Here is a 24236-nt window from a genome sequence, read left to right on the forward strand (position 1 = left end):
TGGTAATCCTGAAGTAACTTCATCCTTTATGACAAATGCAAATAAAACCCTTTTATAATCTCTAATTGAGATTTTGTGGGGGACTGAACTCAGATCATTAATAACCAAGTAGAATACTGATACTAATATAAAGATATTACCACTGCAACTATTATTACAGTATTAGATTATGTTTTACCAATGATTTTTAAGCTATGTTGAAAGTCAAATAAACATTATTTTTTCAATAACTTGCTAAAAGTTCCAGTGAGATGTCATCAGGTATACATTATCACCAATTGTTTTTAAAACTTAAAAAAAAACAATCAGAAAAAAGCCAATGACATTTGATATCAGAGCTGAATTTTCTTCAATATAGAGAATTGAAAACATGCACACCAATTATTGTTTATGAAATAAAAGTCAATCAAATCTGTTGTTTGATATTTGTTTTTAATTAAAATTTAACGATAAAAATAAATTATCAACATTAAAAATATTTTGTCATAAATATTTCGACAACATAAGTCCTTGGTTCATTTGTTCTGTAATTTCAGCTGGATCTGCTGTGGGTCTTGGCAAAGATTTTGCTAACTCTCCAATTAGATTAATAGGATTCTGAAGAAAATAAATGGTAAAGAATTATCAATGTTCACCAAAAACTGTCACTCTAATAAAAGGCAAACATAACCATAAAAAAAACGTGCAAATGCTTTTGCTTACATAGACAAATATTACTATACCTATTCTAACTAAAACGTTTGTTTTTCTGTACATTATATATGGTATATAATGTCATTACATGTAATATTAAAATGTCAGATTTTGATTGGTAAACACAATAGAGATAATTTACTTTATCCCATGGATAACACTATTACCCTTCCAGAGACGTTTGATCAATTGTGCACTTTATTGAATATGAATGGTAGTTTTGTACAAGACGTCATAGTTTATTACTTTGAATTTGAAATTTAATAGAACATTCAGTATACTAAATTTATCAATACATAGATGTGAGGGTGATAGAGTAGATTGTTATTACCTGAATAAAATATTGTCAACCTTGACTTCGCCTAGGTTCCGCCTTGGTTGACATTGTTTTTTCAGGCTAACACTCTGCTCTATCACCCTCTCAGCTATGTGTTATTTAATACCAATGGCATATTTTTCACATGTCTATTCAAGGGGTGAAGAAGAAATTGACAAATGGTCTAGATATCTGTCTATTGTAAAAGACTGTATTTTAGGATTTTTTTCTCGCCAGAATTGTTTTACATTTTGTCATTTCCTGGTCTTTTGTAGCTGACTATAGGGTATGGATTTTGATCATTGTTGAAGGCCGAAATGTGACCAATAGTTGCTTTCATCTACATCATTTGGCCTTTGTTGGATAGTTTTCACATTAGCAATCATATATCACATCTTTACTTTAATCTGTATGTTGACCTCTAGACAGTGATCTCCCCAGGCCGTTTTAGCATTGCGCCACCGCAAAGTTATATTTTTTTCCCGTGATGCTATTATAATTTTCGCAACGCTATAATTATTTTGAGGATGCTTTTTTTTCTTGTCTCTATTCCGCAAAACCATGTCCTAATTTTTGAACTTTCATCTTATTACCGCTTGTGATCATAAAAATTATATCATATTGTAATCCCTTCAAATCGGACAATAGCGGCAATTTAGAGTGATTAAATAAGGTGTTAATTGCCCTTAGGTTGATAACTGTTTGGATACGAATACCCCAAGCTGACACTTATGATATGGCTAATAACACGTGATCCAAATTATCGCAAATTTTGACATTGAGAAAATGTAATCAGAAAATCATATACAATTATAAATCTACGTTTGCATCATGGAAATTCAAAGTTATAAACAATTTATCTCCTTAGAAAAGACGTTTTGTCGTATTTTATTACAGCTTTTAAATAAGTTTGATACTTCATTAGAAAGTGATCATAATTGCCTTTAGGTTACTATTTCATCCATTTAATGCATTAAAAGCGTCATATTCATTCCTAATCGCTTGTCAAACATTGTTTATTTTCGTTAATTTTTCTTCGACCGCCATTGAAATATTTGTGCAAACTACGGATCGGATGCGGGATTCACCGGAAGTGGACCAGCTATGACCAAAATCCACATTTTTACGATACAGACTACAGACCTACAAATGGCACAGTAGAGAGAATAATAATGATCCCAAAAGAGAAAACTACGCATTCAACATGCATTAACAGACTATTGGTTAGATCTCCTTGCTAAATGTATTCATTTTGTAAATGCATTGTTTCAATATACTGATTAAAGTAGCTTAACTTTGTTAGAAATATATATCATTTTGATAAGAAACAACTGGGACTAATACATTGAGTCCCATGAAACAAGAGGAAAACAATAATTCTGTAACTATAAATGAATATAGAAAACATAAAATGAAACAACTGTTATACTTTAATTGTATTCTCAGTAATGAATTGAACAATATAAACATAACTTAAATGGAAATAGAGCATTGCCGCGACGCAACAAATGACATTGAAAAAAATAGTTTATTTTTTTACGCCAAATGTGATGCTATCCAAAATTTCTGGGAAGAACACTACCTCTAGATATTTTACAATGTATAAGGTTTTATCCTATTATTGAATTGCTTTGACAACTCATATTATTCAATGACCAAATGTGCAATTATTAAAATGTATTAAGAAAATAATTGCTCAAATTTAAAAAATCAAAAGATAACTTTCAAATAATGAAAGACAAATATTCTTTGAAGATTAATGGACATAAAAATGACAACCATGTTTTCATGCAATTCCTTTAGATTTTTTTTTTTTATCTTGATTTGTAATTTATAAAAAGATTTACAAGATTTAATTATGTATAACATCTGTAATCTACAGGTGACTCCAATCTAGCAAATAATACATATAAAACTTGGGTGAGATGTGACAGTCATATTCATATTGGATACTGTCTAAATTTATTAGATGTGCTTCGGAATATCCTCGTCATGCTGGTAACTTCTTTACCCATGAAGCCAAGGTTAATTTTTAAGTAGCCACGTTTCATATCCCAATTCTAACAAAATAATGTTTATTCTGTGCAACACTTCCATGAAATATCATTTAGAACTAATGCCATATAACAAATAACTATGATACTGTACAATATTACATCATATACTGTATATTGGGAAATTTTGATTGTCCAATTATTGCTATGTTTGTGGTGTACATTGCATTCACTGTCTATTTATAATCAAATATTTGAACAAGGCTGTGAAACACAGATGAAAAAAAGGCGATTTTGGTTTCTATGCCATTGAGACAGCAATCAAACAACAAAAAGCAAAAAATACTAGGCAACATATGTAATTTTCAACAGAATTTTCAAACATAACCTTGTGACCTAAGGTTGATATTGAACTGGAGCCCCAAAAGTCTTCTTTTGACAAAGACGACCTTAACACTTGATACACTTCTAAAAGAGAAAGACACGAAGAGGATGTGCATATTTTTAAAAAATGAAATGAGAAGTGGGGCCATATGAAGTAATCTTCAATTTCTCACCAAATGGGAGTGAAGATTTCAACTTTAATATCAGAATGATTTAAACCAAATTTGGTAAAAATTGATGTTCTGGTTTCGAAAAAAAAAAATCTTGTACATACCATTCTTATTACATGTTTCTGAAGCTGGTTTTCAGTTATATCTTTTTGGATCTGAGATTTCTTTATCCTGATGAAATGTCTTTTGGCTGCTTCCTCATCAAGTTCTTTTTCATATTCTCTAAAAAAAAGATTGCACATTGCATAACTGAGCATAAAAAAGATTAAAAAAACTTATAAGTTATGTGTGTATTAACTATTGTTTTAAATGATGATCAGTAATCTAATTTTGGATTCACAAAGATAAGCAAGAACCTATACAAAACAGCACCTCTCATTTAATTATTAACATTTTGTACATTCATTAACTGGATATTTCCCCCATCACATATACATGTGTAAAATAATGCATTTTCCTCAGGTGCCATCTTTTGACCGTCTATTCTCATACAACTTCCTATCATTTATTTTTACATAAAAATCAAACGATTTTGAAATGCTTCAATTTTTTATGTAAAATACATTTTGAATATTATCAGCATTATTTGGTTCCAGCTTTTTCATGAATTTGCAATGACTAGGCTCGCATCTGTGTACACAATATTTTAATGTAATTTTTTGCTTTCATGCAAAGCTGTCATAAAATAATTATAAAGTAGTGGTCTTAAGGTTGCACTTTGTAAATACAGCTGTTTCACAAGCCACACCTCTTTTGGGGAGATATATAATATTCATAGATATTTTGTTTTGTTTACGTACTGGTTCCCAGATATGATCTCAATGTTTCATTTCATAGAGAAATAACTTGGGAATGTTAACAGTATAAAAACAGATGGTTGCGGCGATAATTGAATTCTGAGGGACACCCAAAGTGGAGGTAAGGATAGTAGAGAATTTTAGTACAAGTTTAAACTCTTAGAAGTTCGGGGCATATAAATGTTGAAAATATGCTGCACAGCCCTATGTTTTGACCTTTGAATAAAAAAGTAGTGCATATCAACTTTCCGTTCTAGGATATAAATTTTTACGAAACTTCATAGTAAAAGGGGCACAGCTTTAGGGATCATAGATTTATTATTACGAGGAAGCTCCGAGCATGCTCGGAGGATGCTCGGAGCTTTTTAAGTAGGCTCTTCTCAGCAGTTTATGTGACAATAATTATCATGATCCATTAAGATGTCAATCAAATCTATAGCACTTTTATAATAAGGAAAGTAGAGCATTATAGAGGAAGCTCCATTAACAACTGTGGAAACATCTGGTCTATTCAAACAAATCTTGCATTAATTTTACAAAACTATAAAATAGATGAGAAATTCTTCAATATTACTGTACAATGCTTGGTATCAAGTCTTCACAGAAAGAAAATGATTTCAAAACATTTTCTTAATAATTATCATTCTTTTTCAATACACATGATATAAAAAAACACTCAAATTTTATATTTGAAATATAAATATATTTTAAATTTATACTATATAAAATGAAATATACAAGTCATCAAAGACACAAACTATGGTTATTGATTTATAACCATACTACCAAAACATAGTACATTCAGTTTCATTCGAAAAAGGGTTGATCTTTTTTTATATTCCATTTAATTTGACAGTTGTTTGAAATAAATCCTCCATTTCATTGCAGAAAAGTTTTTTTGAGACGCAAACATGTTTCTTGGGTGTTTCAAAGCAATAAAAATATATTATATTCTACAGGGAAAAAAAGGGGGAGAGAATTTGATTGGTTAACTTCTGGTGATGTTTACTTTCTTGTATGCACTGAAAAGTTATGCTATATTTTCACTTTAGTACAGGACATTTATTTATGTCAAGTATTTCTTTATTTAAAACATAGATAAATTCTGCACATTTTTTTTGAAATATAACAATCATGACAATTAAACAAAGACTTATAGGGGGAAAATAATTTTACTCATGCCAAGTATTTCTCTATTTAAAACAAAGCTAAATCTGCACAATTAAAAAAAAATGCCAAGTAAAGAGAGACGTACTAGAGGGAAAACAATGGTGGTATTACCCCCTCAAACCAGGCATCCACTAATGAATTAAAACTTTTCTTAAAGTAGCCTTAATTTTCTATAAAAGAACTTAGTTTGCTATTTAAAAAAAACATATTACCATTGTTTAGTTAGGGGCATTACTTAAACCAGACATGATTCTGGCATTTAAAAAAAAAACTGAAAATAATAAATTTGAAAGACTGACTCACAAAGTGAGTCAATGCACCTCGCGAAGCGAGGTGCCCTTACGGCGAGGGCTCTGGGGTAAAATGTTGCAAAATCCTGAATTCTGGCATCTCCTGTCACTAAATTTGAAAGCTGGAAAACATCATTTTACAGTGCATTTTTTAAATAAATTTCCAATTTATGCAAAAATTTTCAAAGAAAAGTAGAAAATAATATAATATGAAAATTTAACATAAGCCATGAAGTACCTGAATCATCCTTTTTTCTATATATATGTTCTGGTCTAGGTTAAAACTTCTCATTTAAAAAAATAATTAATGAATTGATGGTTACTTACAAAATATTAACATCCATAGTCTCACATACAATGTAGCCATATTTAATTTTTTATACAACACTAGGCAATCCATCAAAGACAAGTCAAAACTTCTTTAAAATAGTATGTACAATCTCCATTTTATATAAAAACAATTTTTACATCATATATACAGATATATATACACATATGTACATTAATGTTCATCTTTTCAGCTTTTCTTTGCAAGACTTGAGCCTCTTGCAATACATTGCTGATGAGTTTTTCTTGCTTTCTTGGCTGCTTTAGCACACAGTTCTTTAGCTTTCCTTTTTGTAACCATTGATGTCTTCGTTGTTACATTTAACCTGTTCTTTTTCTCTTCTAGAGCACTTCTTTTCATCTCTAACTCAAGCTTATACTGCTTGCATGATGATCTCATGTTTTTTACAAGTTTGGGATTTATACCTTCATGGAGAAAATCTTGTTTGTTGTGAAAGGCAATTGCACTCTTTTCACAGGCTTTGAGACTATACTTAACATTTTGAATTGCATTGTATGTCTCAATATTGATTCTCCCAGACTTATTGTCAATGATATCATTCATGACGTTGAAAGAAGATTCAACTTGAGGCCCATGAAAACATGACAGTAAAGACCTCACCATTTTACAGAGACACGGATATCTTTTCCTTATATCATCCCTACCCCACCAGTGGTCAATTCTGGTTCCATCTTCAAATTCAGGCAGGTCATCAGTTTGATATTTTCGGATTTCCAAATCATAGGTGTTAGTTTCTTCCTCTGTTAACACATTTGGGGCCAAATTAGGAAGTTTCTGTAAGAATGTTAGAGTGACTGAATGTCCACTAGCATCAGGATGAATGGCTGACACTGCTTTGAGGAAAGTGTTACTCAGAGCAAGTTTTTCCTGTAATGTCTTTCCACATGCAGTATAAGCTTCCTCTACCTGAAATGGTAAACATTTTTTATAATTTCACATAATTTCAAAAAAATTATTTCTTCCAGCAACACAATGTCCATATCATCAGATATCATTATACTATTTAGTTACTTATGTATTTTAAAAATATGTATTTAAAAAATAAAATTATTGAAAAAAATAACTGATTCAGAAATGTTTAAAATATACCACATATCAGCATTTGATATAACAAATACTTCAAGCACCATAGTTAATCTTAGTTATCCAAAAGCAGTCCATATGTGTGCTCATACAAATACATGTCAAAGGAACAGCTTTAAAAATAAAAATATATACCTGTTTCAGGAAAGTTTTCACAACATGGTCTCTAGTGGACAAGCTTTGGATCAGCTTAGAAGCTTTAGCTCCCAAAAACATCCTCTCTGGTTTTAACAAATTCCCTGTAGTCTTTATGTCTAGTTTTTTCAGTTTAAGAGAAGATGTCCCCAAGATGATTACTTCTGGTTTAACATAACAACCAAGAAATTCTTTAAATAATTTCACCTGTAAAGTAAAATTGGGAAATTAACTGCAATCAACATGTGTAAAAATTATGTATCAAATGCACAAAATTACTATAAAAAAATACAACATTCAGAAAACACCATCACAAATTACATTTTAAAATACCTTAAACCAGAAATCCAATGAAAATATTCATTTCTGGTGTAGAATTTGACAATTTATATCATACACATTACCTGTTCTTCATGGAGTTGGTGGATGAGAGGCTCCTTCATCTCAAACAGTAAGACAAAGTTCTTCAACAGAGGAAATACTGAAGAGTAAAGTCCCATAACCATCTTTGATAATGTTCTCTCTGTAAAAATCTTATTAATGATTCTGTCTTTCCTGTCTCTGCCCTCTTTTGTTAGCTGTTTCTGGGTAAGGTCCTGGAAAAAATATAGTCTGACCTCAAAATACATTTAAAGGGTTTCAAAATACATAAATTTACAATAGATATACGTATCATTTCATCAAATGAAAATAATCTAATTGATAAAATATGTTTATTTTGGCCATACATCATTTTGGTCCATTTATAATTGTAGTTAATTGCTAAAATATAAATAAAGAAATCCAAATATTAACTCTTCCAACTTTTGATAAAAGAACTCTCAGAAAAGATTGAATGAACATCTCATAATAATCAAGTTTCCTGACTACATTGGCATAGAAATGAAACATTACTCACCAAAAGACTATGAATCAGAAGTTAGGGAAGGATCATGCTGAACTGAAAATAAAATTGTTAAATTAAACAACATGCTCAACTGAAAAAAAATAACTGTTAAAAACAACAACATGCTGCACTTCTTATCAAAACAATAATCATCACTGAAAATAAAATTGTTAAATCAATCATTAATTTATGCTGCATTTAAATTCAAATTGCTAAATTAAACATCATGCACATAAACAAACAAGTACTGTTAAAAGTTATCATGCGACTGATGGAGTTTTAAATTAATTTGTAGTTAAAAAAAATTAAAATGTTGAACAATTCAAACAAAAAACTTATGCATTAACTGTAATACCTTTCTAATTTCTGATATCCTTTCTCTAGAAGACTGTGATACTCCTAGCCTGTGGTACACTTCTACAATTGTTGGTAGAAACTTGACTCTTTCTGATTCTGTCAGCAGGGGGAAATAGAACACTGTAAGTGCATCAAAGAGCCTTAAAGTGTCTAAGGTTACATCATATACAGATAGCCATCTATGACTAACATATCTCTGTGGCATTGTATACTTAATGTTCAGCATTATGCATATCTCTTGGAACATCTCTCTAAGATCTGGTGACCATTTGAAGTCGCTGAACAAGTCATAATAAAGAAGTTCAATGAAGGACTTGAATGGTTTACAGAATGCCTTTGCTGCATTGTGCACATGATGACACACATCCCCATCAACATCTAACAAATGAGGTGCCTTTTCCGTCCTTATTCTGGTTTCAAGTCCTGATTTGGACCCACGCATCACATTGCAGGAGTCCATCAAAACAGACATAAGATTTGTCCATGGTATACTGTTTTCTTCCATGAGTGTTACCAATTTCATAAACAGTGATTCACTATTAACTTTAATACACGTCACTGATTTAAAGTGATGAATGACAACTTCATTTTTCACTGAACAGAAATAGCTAACAAGAATTGTCAGCACGTTTTGAAAATTTGAACTTGTTGATTCATCCATGTTTAGTGAAAACTGATTTGACCTCATTTCCTCTATCACAATATCTTGAAATGTTTTTCCTACACCAAACCTAGTTTTGTAAGAAGCAGTTGTCCTGCTCATATTCAATGAGTCTAATGCCTTTTTATCCCTGGCCAAAGTTTTTGATAGGTCTATCAGTCCAAGAACAAGTGAAAAGGACAGTGAGTTCTCTGCCACAAATGACAGAACCATTGATTCTGCATTCACTACTCTGTCATTCAATGGTGTAAAAGCTACTGGTGCAGGTTCTTGAATTTTGGCACTGGCTTTAAACATGGGATGGATACCATACGGTACTTGTTCTGTTTCTTTAGCTTTTCCAAATGCACCTGAAACAAAATATATTCATGTCAATGTGTACAATGAAAAATTAATTATAAAAAAATGCCAATATATGTAAAACTGAAAACTCTCTAAAGTTAATATTTAATGTTGTCAAATTAAACTTAAACCATGAACACCAATAATATTCATCTTAACTGCCTGATATAATTTTTATAAATAAATGCACAAAGCCTTCTCACACCTTTTTAAAAATTAAAGGCAAAAAAAAAACTAAGTCCAGACCCAAGGAAAATTTGGGCATAACGGTCCCTAGAAAATTCATTTTTCAATTCACTAATCTCTCTACTAAGACCATCAAAGTTTGGGCAATGAAGAAAGAAATGTACACAAGGAAGCAGGACAGTTCTCTTTATCCTAAAAGAACATACTTCTTTGCATGAGAGAAAGATGAAATATAATAAAATGTACTTACCAGAAAGGCTGTAGTTTGAGCTACGGATTTTCAAGTTGTCTTGGTGCACTTTTTTCAGGAGATGCTGTTCCAGACTCTTCCATCCTCGACTTGCATAATTTATATCCTTCCTACACAAGTTACAATGTGCAACTCCTTTTACATTAATCTTCCTAATAAATCGACCAACAAGTTCTTTGTCTACTTTCCGCTCAAGCCATTCCCATTTCCACACATTTTTCAACCCTTTATCTAACAATTTTGTGTCAAAATCGCGTTCAACAACATTGGAAGCCATGCTGTTGAAAGCGAAAGTGATATTTAATACCGCTTTGTAATCCGATCCTTCATTGGGAGATAAGAATGTTTCAACTAATCATATCGCTTTTTACAGATTGAAGTAAAATATCAACCCGGAAACGGAGCGGACTTGTGTAAAAAACGGATCTGACAAAAAAAACCGAAAAAACGGAAAGTTCAACAAAAAATCGGAATCGGACAAGACGAAAAGCGGAATTCCGCTTTAAAGCGGAAGAAAATCATGTCTGTTAAACAAGTAATTTTCAAAATTACCTATACAAGTTATGTTGAAAACAAGGCTGTTTCAAATATTACTTCCATATCATGAATAAGTAACTTCTGTTAATATTATTTTTATAGGTGTTCATTCATACAGGTTTTACTAGCTTTAACAAATTTTCACAGATATCTGGTTATTTTCCCCATGAAATATACTGGTAAAGCTATTTAAATCCTCAACAAGCACTAATTGCTTTTCTGATGCCACACTTCTTGGTCAAAGATTGGCCTCTTGGGGCTATTATAATATCACTTCCCCTTAAAATCTTAGAGATAGACAGTTATAACTAGATATGGAACCTTTAATTAAGACTTGAAGTTATTTATAATTTGAATCTTAATTGAAAGCAATTACATATATTCCTTAAATAATTGTAAGTACTAAGTTTTTTGAAGTTGTATAAAATAATTTATTAAAGTAATATTTTTGTCATTATTTTTTAAAGTAACCTCTCTATACTCATCTAAAATTGGATAAATACTTAATTTTATTTAATAAAATGATATAAAAATTCTTGAAAACTACATTTAGTCCATGCTTTATTTGTCATTTAAAATAACTATTGAGTTATTAAATAATTTTTAAAAACAAAAAATATTTATAAAAGTGACTAAAAAAAATGACTTGTTTAGTATCACCCCCTGACTGTTGTTTGTGTCTTGATAACTTTTATGTAGCATATTATATAATATAAACTATTTTTAAATCATATCATCTAATTATAAAATTTGAGAATTTTTTTATTATAAAAAAAGGAATGATTATTAAATATAATAAGAAAATATTTAAATGACTTTTACTTTTTGTGGAGACTTGAGATTTCTTTCTAAGCATTACACAGCACTGTTGAAGAATTTCTAATCTATTTTATAGTTTTGTAAAATTTAATGCAACATGTATTAGAATAGACCAGATGTTTACACAGGTGTTTATGGAGCATCCTCTATAATGCTCTACTTTCCTTATCATAGAAGTGGTGTAGATTTGATTGATATCTTAATGGATCATGATAATTATTGTCACATTAACTGCTGAGAAGAGCCTACTTAAAAAGCTCCGAGCATCCTCCGGGCATGCTCGGAGCTTCCTCGTAAGAATAAATCTATGATCCCTTAGCCACAAAGGGAGTTCCTATGGGAAATTGCATTGTCTATATTTACAGAAGTGCAACCTTAATGCACCGTCTACTTTAATGACCTCTGTTTTCTTGCATTATGTTTCCGGATAAAATACTTGATAATTTGATGTGATTATTTACTTTGTGTACAAAACTTTATAAATTCATTATAAGTATAACTTTGTAAAATATGAATATGGCATTTTGCAGATATTTGCTAACAGAACCAAAATCATTCATACAATCTTTGGTTTATCAGTAGTTTTAACTATGAGAAATTCATTTTTTTTTTTTAAATTTGTACGTCTTTCTCTGTTATCCATTTCAAGTGTAAAAATTTTAAAAAAAGTAGAAAAAAATGTCTTGCATCAATCATTTTTTTGAATTTGATAATGTTATCCAATCACATTTACATTAACGTTAGAAAATTACAAAATATTTATCAATAACTTTCTTTCTCACCTGCATTCTCTGCATCTTTTGGGATCATGAAGCTCATATTTAGCGGCCTGAAATTATTAAAGAAATCTTCAATAGTTTTTTGAAAAAATTCAAAATTGAAAATCACATAAATTATAAACTAGGTCAAATGTTGATTATTTTCTATGGTGCTGTATCTGTATATCTTTTATGGCATGAAAAATGCCATTTTTAACTGACTGCTGTCTGATTGGTCAATTTGTAATAAACCCGAAAGTAGTATGACAATTTGACGGTCCTAAAATTCTGGCCATAAAATCAACCACTTAAAAATGTATACCCCTTCCCATATGTAAATATTACTGTGGATTCATTAGTGGTGGGACACACATTTTTATGAATTTCCTGATTAACGTGAACCACAAATTTAAATGTTCAATGAAGAACAAATTTTATATAGGCCTGTACGCCGATTCTGGAAAAACCAATATATGAAAAATATCCACGAAAATACAACTTTTCCTCAATCCACGATAATTGTTTCCAACGAAAAACAAAAATGAATCCACGGTACCAATAATTTATACGGTCCGATGATTGAGAGTTTTTTATTAATGCAAATAATGGGACTGGGTCAGTATCGCAAACTGATGTATACATATATGCAGCATTTTCTAAAATTGCAATAATTAATTCCAAATATGTGTTAGTCATGTCAAAATCACAATAATAAACAGTATTATGTTTAGAATATATAAGTATTCTTTAAGCAGGATGTTGCTGAGCGATAAATCTGATTTTACAAGAAAACTGCTACAAACATTTCATACATGGCTATTATGTTTAGATTATTTAAGTATTCAGTTAACAAGAAGCAGATGATTGATGAATCTAAAACTATGTCACCCAAATTAACATGCTGACATGTAGCCATGTAACAAATTTCAGGAAGCTCTGTAGTCTATGTGAGAAGTGTGATAGAGATTTCATGAGACTGATGGACATACATGAAAGACAATGGTACAATAGTATACCCCTTCTTACAGGCAGACATATGCACCTTAGAAGCAGGGATGTAATGACCAAAAGTTTCTTCTTTTTAAGGTTTTGACAAATGAAAAAATAATATGTTCAAGAAACTCACAAATTCATAAGTATGGTCTAGGCCTAACTTACATTCTCCATTTTGGTAATGAGGTTCTTTATTTTGAGTTTCTCAACAATTTGTGGATCTAAACCGTATTCTGTGACATGAACATCTCTTTTGCCTGGCCATGGTAGTTCTCTCGTTGGTTTAATACCTGAAAATAAGTTTTGAAAGAATTGCAATTAGGATAATCTTATTCATAGAATTTGCTTTAGTATTTATAAAATATGATTAAAAGGAAATCTAAAGTATGCTTTTTAACTTAACAAGACTGAATTCAATTTGTCTTTTTTGATAATGGTTGTTCTTTCATTGATTGACTAGGCTAATTTTAGTCATAGCTCTTGTGACAAGCCAATTTCTGTTGGAGTTTTTTGTTTGTATTGTTCTTTATTTTCGGACAAACATGGCATGCATGCTGCATTACTTAAATGTACTGTAAATTCGGAAAATAAATGTGTGCATTTTTGTAAAATGGACAAAAACGAGAGGATGATAATGCGTTTTCTGGAAAATCTGTTTACAGATACATGTATCAGATATCAGATTGCGATTACTTTTTATTGGGATACTCACCCAGTCCCATTATTCATATCATTAAAAATCTGCAATATTTTCGGAACTTACATTAGGTGACTCTAGCCCCAAATGTGCTTTAAGATCATCCTGGACCTCTGATTTAAGGAATTTTCAGACCCTGAGTATTTACCATTTTTTAGAATCATAATATAGAATTGGGATTCATAAATAAATAGAATAATTATACTTTAGACATATACATACCATGCTTTCTTTTATGTTTTAATAGTGCCATCTTCCTTTTCATAAATCTTTGTTGGAAGTTTTCAGTTTCCTTATCTATAATCTTTGGCTTTGCTGAAAATATGAATGAGAATTACTGTTCTTGTACTTTAATTCAAAAAGACGAGGGTCTAAAAATAAGATGTGGTGTGGCTTAGAAGTTAGCAAATATAGGTCACCATACAGCCTTCAACAATGCGAAAAACCTGTACTGTATAGCAAGAATACCTGCATTAAGGAGATTTATAACAGTCATGACAGTACTGGTTTCAGCAGGAAATTGCGTTAGGAGATATATCAGCTGACCTCAGAAATATTCTTGATCTCATTTTGATCTGACTGTGAAATGGATTTAACTGATTGTCAAAAATCACTACAATATACACTGCTAGCTTATTTAGTTGTATCTTTTATTTATTTTAAGAGACTAATTGACAAGAAGACATTATTGCCCATTTCTTCCTTTAAATTTATAGACCTCATTGTTTGTAAAACAAAATATGACAAAAACAAATATTATCTGTTTCATGTAAAAAATAAGGAATGTTTCTATACATACTCTCAATTGGTTCAATTAAAGAAAGTTCTGTAATATCTGTATCTTTAAAGCGTTTATTCCTCATATTAGAAATCAAAGTTGAAATGTAGTTTTCTTTTGCTTCTTCTGATTTTTTCTTCAATTCCTCCTCTCTTTGAATCTGAAATTAAAACTGTTAGTGTCAAAATAGTATTTATAACAAATGCGATTAATCTAGTTGTTGATGTTTATTACGTAGTGTTTTGATTTCCTAGTTCACTGTTCAGGAATTTTTGTGGACATTTGCAATTGTTCAAGAGTGTACAAAAATGCAAGATCAAATATTACCATAATAAAAAATGTGATACAAAATAAATAAAAGGAGAGAGTTCCAATGTCCCCCGCGTTGCAAATATTTTATCTGTTCTGTCCAAGGACAATAACTAAAAAAAAATGTTTGTGTTCTTTAAAACATTTTAAAATTATCTTACTAGAGAGTTGAAGACTTGAGAGCAATTTCCGGTATATTTAATACAGTACATTTTAAGTCTTGCTCCTATATATGTCCCAATGTATAGTCGGACATCGGCCTGACTGTAATTACCCCTGCAGTGATGTACCTGTGTAATACCTTGATGGAAGGTCGTAAATTAATCTGTAGCTGTGATTGATAAATTTGTAATCTTACCTGTACATTTTATAGATTAATGAATGATAGCATCCTGTAACATATTTCACTCTTTTAATAGATGAAATTACGGATAAAAAATATTTCAGTTTTTATTTATTAGCTATAATATGAACATTGAAATTGTTTATTTCAGCTTAGTTAGATATGCTAGATATAAGTCATGTACAAATCAATTGTTATTCACTTAAAACTTTGGAAATGAATCAGTTTTAAACTATAAACTTATTTTCTTCCGATTTCACATTCCCCGTAAGAGCCTCTACGTTTATTTTCTCATGTCAATCACTGCTGGAATTTGACCTAGATCAGCCGAACCAATTTATGAAAGAATTTACGGCTGAATAAACAGAAAAGGATAATTATTTTTTGTGAATGCATAAAAAATTTCTAAAAAGAAACATTTAAGATACACATCCAAATTGTTCAATCCTACTAACTGAATCATTTTTCAAAATCGGGGAAATTAATAAGTTGTATAAAAATAAATTCCCACATCTCCATACCCGTAAGAGCCTTATCATTTTAGTTCTCCATCAATCAATACACTTATTTGACCCTGGCAATCTGACCCATTGATATAACTCTTGTTTAACGTTAAGTATTTTCCCTCCAATATTAGCTCGTGCTGTCGGCAGGATTTTGTAAATTAAGAGTAGGCAGCAGATACCCAGTGATGTACGGGAACAGTACCAGTTACCCTGAATCTGCAGAAGTTATAGATACTGGCGACTATCTCCAGATGAAAAACAGAGAGACAGAAAACTCAGAAGTAACTTCTCCAGCTTCTTCATCGCCACACTCACCACAATCACCAGTAGCATCACCTGTAGCATCACCAGTAGCATCACCATTTGTTATACGCAAAAGAAAAAAAATGCCTAAAACCACTACATCAAAGAAACCCAGACAGGAGGCCGTTTTACTCAGTATGGAGGAAGGCATTCACAATCCATATGCCTATCATTCACCATCCATCTCTCCACAACTACAGTTGCACCTAGAAGCGCCGTCACCAACTTCACCAATTGTACCAACACCATCTCCAAATGACAAATGCAATCAGACTAGTCCAACAGAAACTGAACCAACTGCATTTACAATACAGAAAACTATGGCCGCAATTTATAAACAGTTGGAGATAAACAACGCAGGCAAACAGAGATGGAACGTATTATTCTTTCTCAACAACAGAAAATCGACTACCTGGTGGCCATGCAAAGACAGCAATCATTCCGTTTGACGGCACCTCCAACTCCAACTACGCCAAGAACTCCAACTTGCCATCAACTCCAGCTCCCAGTCTTTGATACTCCTACTAGAGATGAAAGACCAGATACACCAGTTACTCCGTCAATTCCACCAGTAATGCCTTTAATTCTACCTACAACTCCAACAGCACCTACAACAATAAGATCTGTACCTATGCACCTATTCACGGACATTCCAGATGGAGTTCGTCTGTCAGAAAATGACCTGAACCAAGCAGCAAGCAGCTCGACAACACCTGGAGCTTTTGCCGTTTCGTTATTGAAGTATTTGTTTCAAGAACTCTTTACTACAGACAATCTTAGGGTGTATTTTTCCTATGGAGGCGGTGGAAAGTTGAGCAAAAGACCACTAGACGACAAAAGAAAACAATATCTACGATGCTATGTAACTGCATTCTACCCAAGTGTGACTTCGGAATCAGCATACACCGCTATGGTGATTGAGAAAATCAACCAGTTTCTTCGTAGGCCCATCCAACAGAAGAAGTAAATGACATTTGTGTATATTGATGACAATTGATGATTTTTTATTGTGTAATTTTAATATTGATGATTAAATATTTGATTTTTAGAGGTAAAATAAATTATGATATAACCATACATTGTTTTTTCTAGTTAATAAAAATATAGACTTTGTTAATGGATAGATGATTGTTTGACGTCCAGTGGCAAGTTTCGTATATTCAGGACAAGTTTCAATCTCTTTATTGTTGGTGTTGATAATTAAGGTTTTTCAGTTGGTTTTGATTACGAATTTTGGTGGAAAAAATCATATTCTCATCCATATTCTTACCATTCTGCATTTTGAGTCAATTCAATCGAAAACCACAATAAAATTATTCAAACAACCTATTGGTGACCTTCTGTTGTTGTCTGTTCTGTGGTCGGGTTGTTGTCTCTTTGACACATTCCCCATTTCCATTCTCAATTTTATTGTATTTCCGAGAAAAAAACCAATACAAAAAAGGCCAATTAAATTCTGGTTTTAAATTTACAAAGAAAACGATACAAAACATGTACAATATATTAATATAACTATTATTTTGATCAGAAGCACAATTCCAGCGACTTTTTTGCAACATCGCAAACATTACCGGTACACATTGTATAAAAAGAAATTCACCTATTTATTATAGGATTACAATACTACGATGTTTTTGTTCTACATCCAGTCATAAAATTAATTATGTGGGGATCGACAACTTGTGTCAATTGAACACCTTGGTTTTATTATAATATATGCATGGTATGCAATCGTAAAATTCAAGGACAGCAAAAGTACAAGTTAAGTAAAAGTTAGATTTGACATTTTTAACTATGATGGTTTATTTCCATCTATTCAAATGGACATTAAATTATTTACACGAGTCAATCTATATTTTCATCCCGAATTAACAAAATTCTGATTTAATAATCTACATTGAGGTGATTTATAGACCACGAAAGTAATGTTTTTAAATTGTCTTTTTAATTGAGATAAATATGTCGAATTCTTAATATTTAAGTTGAAATTTATAAAATCCATTAGTTTAAAATTTTAGAATAGTCAGCACCAATTTCAATGTATATATATTTCCGTAATTTTCCCACGGTTATAGTTAATAGAGTCTGGCTAATTCATGAATAATAGATTTCATGGACATAATTTATTGTGTACTTTCCAAAATATAAATTAGCAAAACAAAATCGCCTTTATTATTGGTATAAAACGTAAAAAGACATTAAGTACATTTAGTTCATGAAGTTAAAGAGTACGAATTAAATAAAAAAAATTCAAGATAGAAAACAATTAAAAGTGTTACCAACAGAAAAAAAAGAAAAACAAATTATCACACGACAAAACTAAAATATATTGTAATAAAGTTACAATACATCTATATCATTTTCCGTCAATTGCATCAGAAAAGATAATGATCATGTTTAAAAACCATTACCTGGTTAACACAGGTAGATAAAAAGCGTTCAACCGTAACAGATCGATTAACACGTGCTGGTCTTTAGTGTCGGTTAAGGATGAAAGGGCTCATGTAGGTAGCTGTACCTGACAAATAATTGATTTATGACTGTCGGACATATGTCCGAGATGAGATGACAGACAGCTAAGATGTCCGACTATCGTCGTAGTAAGTCTCCAAATGTACTGTACTTCCAAAGGAAACTCATTAAAAATATTTGATCAGCACTTATTTTTGAAATTGTCTGAGATATTGCTGTTATATACCTTTGATTTGAATTTAATAAAAATCTGGCAAAAATTGTATGTGAGAGCACTTACAATGCAATTTTCCATACAATCACTTTTTCAAAGGGCATAACTCTTTTAAAAATAATTGATCAGCACTGATTTTCAAAATTTGTTCAAGACATTGCTGATTTAAACCTAGGATATAAGTTTCATAAAATTCTGGCAAGAATTGTACACGTGAGAGTGCTAACAAGACCGGATGGACCGACAGACAGACGGACGCCTGGTATTTCTGTTTCCCCCACAACATGTTGCGCTGGGGACAATTAACATAAACAGTTGCACCATGAGCTTATATGATATGCCCATCTGCATGATCTGTAGCAATCATTTAAATTAGTACAGTGACTGTGTGGATATCAATTATCACCATACCGTTTCTGGATCTGTAACAAGGCTAGACATTTCATCTTCTGGTTCAAATGTTGAAGAGTATTCATAACTTTCACTGTAACTGTAAGGCTCATCATCTTCAAAGTCATCACTGGAATATCTGGGAGTTGTACTGAAATACATGTATCTTATTTTAACGAGAGAAATTTATGTATTACTGAAAAATTATTACACCAGGGTTTTCGATATCACAAACTACATGAACTAGGCAAAACATTTACTAAATTTTATCATCGGTATAAGGACATCATTCGTAAATATAGCTCAACATGCAGACTTCTTATACGTTCAGGTATTTCACATCCAATTTTTTATGGAAATATTCTTTATAAAGCACAAAAATGTCAGTAATCACCTCTGAAGCTAACAAAACCTTTAAATAGACTTATTAAGAAGGGATATAGTTACGATACTGTTGTCAGGTCATTAAAGATTGCATATTTTGGCGTTAATATTGATTCACTTATAGGGTCTTTGCATCGGCACTAAACACATTTATTTAAAAACCAGTTGTTGGCATGACACGGGTTATGTTCTTCTCATATATGTTATGATGGTATGATACTAAACCCCTAACGGGAAGGATTGTGCCTGATATTCATATGATGAAGACATAATCTTTCAATCAGTTTAATTGAAGTCTGGAGCTGGCATGTCAGTTAACTGCTAGTAGTCTGTTGTTATTTATGTATTATTGTCATTTTGTTTATTTTCTTTGGTTACATCTTCTGACATCAGACTCAGACTTCTCTTGAACTGAATTTTAATGTGCGTATTGTTATGCATTTACTTTTCTACATTGGCTAGAGGTATAGGGGGAGGGTTGAGATCTCATAAACATGTTTAACCCCGCCGTATTTTTGCGCCTGTCCCAAGTCAGGAGCCTCTAGTTTTTGTTAGTCTTGTATTATTTTAAATTTTAGTTTCTTGTGTACAATTTGGAGTTTAGTATGGCATTCATTATCACTGAACTAGTATATATATTTGTTTAGGGCCAGCTGAAGGACGCCTCCAGGTGCGGGAATTTCTCGCTGCATTGAAGACCTGTTGGTGACCTTCTGCTGTTGTCTGTTCTATGGTCGGGTTGTTGTCTCTTTGACACATTCCCCATTTCCATTCTCAATTTTATCTTATAAACAATGACATCATTTACAGTGTTCTAGCTACAAAGTTTGAACAAGGCGCAGCGCCCGCCCTTTTTTATTGATGCTGTGTCCTTTTTGGTGAAGCCGTGTCTGCCGTTTCTCTGGGCCCTATTGCGAAATTTGCTTTTTCTCGGATTTGTTGAAATGTTCATCCCCATTTTTCTTCCTTGTTGACAATGCATAACGCGCCATCTATAACTAATAAGAATAAAAATTTGCATAAAAAGTGTTTACTTTGACTATCGATCGATTACATGATTAGAATTAAACTGAGAACTTAATTGTTTTCGTGATTAGAATTAAACTGAGAACTTAATTAAGTCCAAATAAATTTTAAATCATTATTTTCACAATTGTGCCAAAAGTATTGAATTTTATTACTCCATTTTAACTTAAACTTGATTTTACCATAGTCCCTGAGTTATATAGAGTATTTTGTTTGTAATGTTATGTACACATGGTACATATGTATTTTATGACGTATGCTTATAAATTATGAGGCTTAAATAATTGCCCTTTTTTCAATGACATTTACGTGCAAAATTGCCCTTTTTCTAACTAGCACCCTGCCCTTTTCAAATCCTGGCTAGAACACTGATTTATACATGTTATATGTTTGGAGTTTAGTGTGACGTCCATTTTTGCTGTACTAGTATACAGTTTTGTTTAGGGGCCAGCTGAAGCCCTCCTCCAGTGGTGCAGGATTTTCTCGCTGTGTTGAAGACCCATTGGTGGCCTTGGGCTGTTTTCTGCTCTTTGGTCGAGTTGTTGTCTCTTTGCCACATTCCCCGTTTCCATTCTCAATTTTATTAGGTATAAAAATTAGGAAATGTGGTATGATTGCCAAAGAGTGACTATCCTCCAAAAGGCCCCCCCAAAAAAAAGGATGTAAACAACTATGCAGGTCATCATGGACAAATTTCGGCTATTCTTTTTTAGTCCCTCTTGGTTATGTACATGTACATGTGTAGCGCCTACTGTTCAACATATTAAATTTTATTCATCTCTGGTTTTTATATATGTATGTGTTTAGTTTTGAGCTTTCCTGATGAATGTTAATCCAAATAGCATGAATTAGCACTAGTACTTCGAAAGCATCAAATTTATAAAGTGTTATTTTCATTTTTATTAGAAAGCTAGTAATTACATGTATTAGGATAAAAAATGAAATGTCAGTTTAAACTGACATCCCTCAAGTTACATGTACATGTAGTATGAGCTATTTTTGCTGACATTGCAAGATATTGTCTTTTATATAAATAAGTCTCAGAATAATATGTATTACGTAAAATAAGATATTCTGGGTTTATTATATATATATATATTTTCCTGAAAATAGCTGTACCAGTTTAAATTATTTGAGATGCTTCTTTCGTAAAAAGTTGAACAGCGTGATAAATTTCTCAATATATCTATCATGTCTACATATTGTATATTTATCGTAGACTCACAGACTTACATATATGACATAAATCATTTCTTATTCCTTAAATTAAATGAATAACAGTATAAAGTCAAAATGAAAATATGACCTCAGAAAATGTCTGTGTTTCCCTAAATTCTTTACACAACATGAACTTAAATATAAAATACTGTGTACAGGATGACATTCTTTCCAAAACAGTTGCAGTAGCAGGGTAAAACAAAGTAATAATATACTACAATTAATGAAATATTTAATTAGCTACCTCTCTGCAACGGACTCTAGTGTTCTTGTTCCATATGACTGCGTTTCATCAGAAGTATATTTAGAATCTGTATCAGTATAGTTGGATTCAGTTTCTGTATATTTACTCTCTCTACTTTGGTAAGAATCATCATCTGACTTTGGATGAGATTCAAACCCATCAGATTCAAATGTATCCGAGTAGGTTGGAAATGATTCTGACAGTCTTTGGTTGGTTAGATCTTTTGTGGTCTTGAAGTCACCCTCAAGTTCTGTTAAAATGGTGGAAAATTTTGCTGTTTTTATTGTTGTTGGTTCGGCTTTAGATTCAGTTTCAAAAGTATCTGAGTAGTTAACACTTTGAGTTGCATTTTCAAAGGTATCTGAATACGAATAAGAAGAATAAGTCAACGAAGAAGGGGTTTGTGTTCTTGGACTTCTTGAAGGTTTTCCAAAAGCCGAATGCGTGGTACTAATTGTCTTTTTTCTCTTCTCTGGAGCTGAGAGTAGCATGGTAGATGCAAGATAATTATTGCATTTAAATTGGTCTTGTCAAATCTTGTTTACCAGTTTACAGTTGTCACCATTTCATACCGCTTACGATAACGACAAAAACAAAACAATTAGTACGATCCCGAACCTAGAGTTAAAAAAAATAAAGAGCTAGTGTTTTTAGAACTTTTGATATGTTATTATCTTTTGGATAATTTTTCGTAACGAAAAGAAATCCACCTCATATTTTGAAGTAATGATTACGACGACAAATTAATTTCAGTAAGTGTTGCATTAATGACAAGACTCCCTAAGGAGATAACTCGCTCATAACAATCTCGGACTATAACAAAATCGGTCTCACAAACTCGGCCTATGACAATTTCGGACCGATAGAAGAATTTAATTAAGATATACGATTGTATTTACTTTATTTGAAATAAATTATCAATTAAAATCATAAAATTAGTTACATTTCAATAGATTACAAGAAAGAAATCATAAATGCGGTTAACAAGATAAAAAAAAATAAAATATAACTTATTTCAGTTAATAATAATAATAATAATAATAATAATAATAATAATAATAATAATAATAATAATAATAATAATAATCGTTATTGTCATTTTTAAAACAAATTAAAACTGTTCGTTACGAAAACAATGCAATATAAATTGAACATAAAAAACATGAAACATTATGCTGCTTCTGTCCTCAGTTCTTTTTTGTCTTTTGGAAGTGGCATAGATTCGTCTTCCCATTTTAACTTTTTAAATAGAACCAACCTTAATACATTATTTATACTTACCCCAAAAGGAAATGTTCCTCGTTTTCAAGAACATGGCATAGTTTGCAAAGTCTATCTTCTCGAGGGATTTATAAATATCTGCACTTTTCAAAAATCATATTTGTGGTCGCATATACGGAGTTTGGTAAAACAATTTCTTATAATAAAATCGTGGTACCGTAATAAGTAAAATACTTCATCTTAACAAAGACTTCAGTTTTATGTTTTTGTATAAAAGTAACTTCAAGGGCCCCATCGATGCAGTGTGTAGCGGCCCACCGGTGTGTGGATATGCCCTAGCATTCACCAACCTTGTCCCAGCTATGGGTAAATAGTCGGTCAGATGGGGGTCGATAGCCCACCAAGGCAATCCATCTAGGAGAGACAACCCTGATACCAATCATGAAAGGAACATCAACCATAAATCCACTGGCCCTCCAGGTTAGGGGGTTGAGCACAAGACTAACTATCTCGTCACATAAAAAAACTCTAGTTACGGAAACGTACAGACCAGACCTTTTTTCATCATTATTATCTAATTTATTTTCAATTAAAATTTAATATGTGTCTCTTGTTTCTCTCTTGATGAGAATCTTGAGTGGTTTAACTTCTTTCAAATTTTTATATTTTATTTTATGTTAGATATCGTTACCAGTGACAATATTCTTGACATATATGTATACCAAGAATATGCACTGTTGTTGTTAAGATATTTTTACAACAAAAAACGGCCTCTTTTAGAGGGGGATTTATGTTTTCGGTTGCAAAGTCTTATGTATCCTATACACGACTTTCTGAACGAACACGGATGAATACTGCCATGTGTATACTGTTGATAAAATTGGTTAATACCTGTTTACGTGTTTCGTTGACATGAGGAAAGTCTTTTATACGGTTGAGCATAACCTTTTATGGTACAAAC

At 31.6% G+C, this 24236-nt stretch overlaps 2 protein-coding genes across 2 annotated transcripts; both read right to left on the reverse strand.

Moving 5' to 3' along the window:
- Window positions 1-415: 415 nt before the first annotated feature.
- LOC127714460 (uncharacterized) lies at window positions 416-22629 on the reverse strand. The gene is made up of 8 exons (XM_052220519.1): window positions 22055-22629; window positions 19204-19333; window positions 14667-14805; window positions 14090-14182; window positions 13336-13460; window positions 12202-12248; window positions 3662-3779; window positions 416-597 (listed from the first exon to the last, which is right to left on the reverse strand). The coding sequence occupies exons 1-8, from the start codon at window positions 22543-22545 to the stop codon at window positions 484-486; spliced, it is 1257 nt and encodes a 418-aa protein (XP_052076479.1). The 5' UTR covers window positions 22546-22629; the 3' UTR covers window positions 416-483.
- Window positions 6237-7586, reverse strand: LOC127714461 (uncharacterized). Its single transcript, XM_052220520.1, has 2 exons — window positions 7382-7586; window positions 6237-7069 (listed from the first exon to the last, which is right to left on the reverse strand). Exons 1-2 carry the CDS (start codon window positions 7460-7462, stop codon window positions 6332-6334), a joined length of 819 nt encoding a protein of 272 aa, XP_052076480.1. The 5' UTR covers window positions 7463-7586; the 3' UTR covers window positions 6237-6331.
- Window positions 22630-24236: the final 1607 nt, after the last annotated feature.

The sequence above is a fragment of the Mytilus californianus genome, unplaced genomic scaffold (assembly GCF_021869535.1).
Source record: "Mytilus californianus isolate M0D057914Y unplaced genomic scaffold, xbMytCali1.0.p SCAF_9, whole genome shotgun sequence".
NCBI classification, from domain to species: Eukaryota; Metazoa; Mollusca; class Bivalvia; order Mytilida; family Mytilidae; genus Mytilus; species Mytilus californianus.